We start from the raw sequence: 3,011 nt of genomic DNA, 5'->3' as shown, positions 1-3,011 counted from the left end.
AAGAAGAAGAAGAAGAAGAAGAAGAAGAAGAAGAAGAAGAAGAAGAAAGAGAAGATTCCAAGAGCTGGTACCTCAAGGCAAAGGGAATAGTGGGCCCAGACCAGCTTTGGACAACCCCACAAGTAATTCTACATTTGCCCTGAAGTGGCAAAAGTTTTTTTGCAAATCATTTTCCCTTTCTGAGTCTTTTGTACAGTGAAAGGGCTGGACTAGGTAATTTTTGATATACTTGGAGGCTCTGACCTACCCTTGTAAAAAGTCCCTTCCATCTCTGACACCTCTCCCAGCTTTGTTCTGACAGTTTCTGTTCTTTTACCTCCAACGCTCTCTAATTCCCAATTTTTGCGGTAGTTCACTTAAGTGGTGATCTGACTTTTTTCCCTTTCAATTTTGACAAAGGGTTGGGGTGGAAGTAGAGTAGGCAGCCCATTTCCCGGCTTGGCCTTCAAGGGTTTCCCCATGACTTTATGGGAGAAGCCCTTCTTCCTCCCCATCCCCCAGACTCGTGGGGCAGGGTCCGTTTCTCTAAGGACTTTCAGTTTCCCTTCTACTTTGGTAGATGCGGGGTCAGGCCTGAAAAGAGTAGATGGGCCCAGACTCCCAGCCTCCTGATGGATGAGTGGGGACAGTGAAGGCCTTATGCACAAATGAAGTAGGTTTGCCTCTAGGGCACTGGGAAGGCTTTCCAGTCCCCTCATCCCCACCCCACCAAGAGGTCTCCTTCCGCACTTACTGCTTTGGATTACAATCTCCCAGAATCCTCTGGGAAAATGTAAATTTCCTTGGTAAAGACAGTGGTCATTATTATAATCACAGAAGGCATTTATATGGCTTTGAAAGGTTTTCAAAGTGCTTTACATGAATGATTTTATTTGAACCTTATAATAACCCCATTCTCTAGAGATAAGTCCTACAGGCATTATTGACCCCATTTTACACAGATGAGAAAATGGCCTTAGGGAACCCTAGTGACTTGCCCAAGGTCACTCAGGCAACAAGTTACAGAAGTGGGATTTAAACTCATCTTCCTAACTCCCTTCTAGTCACTGCTCCATGACGCTTCTCATGATTATATTAGTGAGTCAGTAGCTGTTAACATTTAAGTCAGTCACGGTGACCTTCAGGCCTCCAAGGCTTAGTTCCTTTATATAGAACTTTTTAAAGTTTACCTTTCCCAAGACAACCCCAGGGAGAAGCTAGTAGAACATTATTATTCCCATTTTATTTTCTGATGAGGAAACAGCTGGCCAGAGAAGCGAATTAACTTGTACAAGGTCATATTGGCAGACCCTCTTGGTGCTAGGATTTGAACTCAGGTATTCTGACAGGAATTCAGTTTTCTTACTCCTTTCCGTACAGGACGCTACCTTCTGTTTAGACTGTGTCTCTCGCTTGGCACACAGCTTCTCTCTGTCTCTCTCTTTCTTTCTGTGTCTGTGTCTTTCTTTCTGTGCCTCTGTTTCTCTCTCTGTCTCTGTCTCTCTCCTTCTGTCTCTCCCTCTCTTTCAGACAAATAGAAGACTATGTAGCATAGTAGAGAGGGCACAGGGGAGTGGAGCACTGGTCTTGGAGTCATGAAGACTCGCCTTCCTGAGTTCAAATCCGGCTTCAGATACTTATTATCTGTGTGACCTTGGACAAGTCACTTAACCCTGTTTACCTCAGTTTCCTCATGTGTAAAATGAGCTGGAGAAGGAGATGGGAAAACACCCCAGTATCTTTGTCAAGAAAACCCCAAAGGGGTCACAGACAAGACTGAAAAATGACTGAACACCACCACCACCAACAACATAGGGCACAGAAATTAGAGTCAGAGCACCAAGGGTTCCAGTTCTGCCTTAAATATTATATTGTGACCTTGAGCACTCACTTAGTCTCTCCGTGATTCAATTTTTTCATTTGAAAAATGCAGGGGCTGTTTAGAGTCAATGGCTAAGGTCTCTTACAGCTCTAGAAATCTGTGATTTTGTGGTCACCCAGAGCTTTCCTCAAGTGGCTTATGATCTCTCTGGGCCTTTAAAATTGTTAACATTCCCAATTTTAAATACTAAGAGCCAAGAGCTCTAGATTCTAATGCTTACTTCCCCACCAATTACCTCATTATGCTTCGTAGGCTTAGGCAAACCACAACACCTCTCAGTTTCCCCACCTGTTAAATGGGCAGGTATGTGTGCAGGTTGAATGTTCTTGAAGGAATCATTCTAGGACCAAGATCTTTCCACCGATACTGGAAATCTAGACTCAGTTCAGCTGCTGTAGGAGCCAAGCATGGACTTCATCAACCTTCCTTATATTTTCTAGGGTATGAAACCAAAGGCTCACAAGATACTTACCTTGGGGAAGCTCCAGTGGATAATTCTCCGTTTTTAGGGCCTCAGCAGCAGCACCCTGTTGGCTATCCCCTCTACCTTTTCTGGGAATGTCTCTTTTTGTAGGTTTCTTCAGGATCTCCTCAATGGAGAAGGGCAGACCCAGTTGCTTTGGGGAATCACATTTGTCCAGATTTTCCCCCTCCATCCCTCTACCCCAAACAAAAGTCAGGCAGCTTCAGCTCTTTGAGAGCTAAGGGTGGGGGAGGAAGGGAGTGAGGATTTGGGGTTAGCAGTTGAAAACGAAGTGAGAGGTAGGAGGAATAATTGTTTCCTCCCTGGAAGTCCTTGGGACCAAAACTAAAGACCTAAGAAATGGGGAAAGAGACACTGGAGCCTCAAGCCAAAGGCTCCTGCCATCCCCAGTCCATTCTCTCTCACTTCCAGGAGCTCTGTCTCTTGGGGCCCAGTGGCCTTTGAAGTAGAACCACATATCACATCACATCAGAATGGGCCATCCCAGTACTACTGGGCAAGCTGGAAGGTGGGCTACTTGTCATCCTGTGGCCCTGGAGGCTGCAGATTTAGAGAAGGAGTAACCTAGGTATGGCCCAGGCTCAGGCCGTGGCCATCCGGTGCTGGGTTCACAATCCTCTCCAACTCCACTCTTCACAAATTGGTCACTAGGGATAAGATCCCATG

General features: G+C 45.6%; 1 protein-coding gene across 1 annotated transcript in view; it reads right to left on the bottom strand.

Annotated features, from left to right (window-relative positions):
• The window catches only part of ISX (intestine specific homeobox), a 24,133-nt gene extending 21,616 nt beyond the window's left edge, over positions 1-2,517 (bottom strand). The window contains exon 1 of the mRNA XM_069082164.1: positions 2,334-2,517. Coding sequence (XP_068938265.1) covers positions 2,334-2,517 — 184 coding nt within the window. The remainder of the gene's footprint in view (positions 1-2,333) is intronic.
• Positions 2,518-3,011: the final 494 nt, after the last annotated feature.

Source organism: Petaurus breviceps, unplaced genomic scaffold (assembly GCF_028583685.1).
Source record: "Petaurus breviceps papuanus isolate PSGF00001 unplaced genomic scaffold, PetGlider_PUasm1.0 156, whole genome shotgun sequence".
Classification (NCBI taxonomy): Eukaryota; Metazoa; Chordata; class Mammalia; order Diprotodontia; family Petauridae; genus Petaurus; species Petaurus breviceps.
The sequence above is the reverse complement of the archived record's forward strand: the minus strand, read 5'-3'. Positions and strand labels throughout refer to the sequence as shown.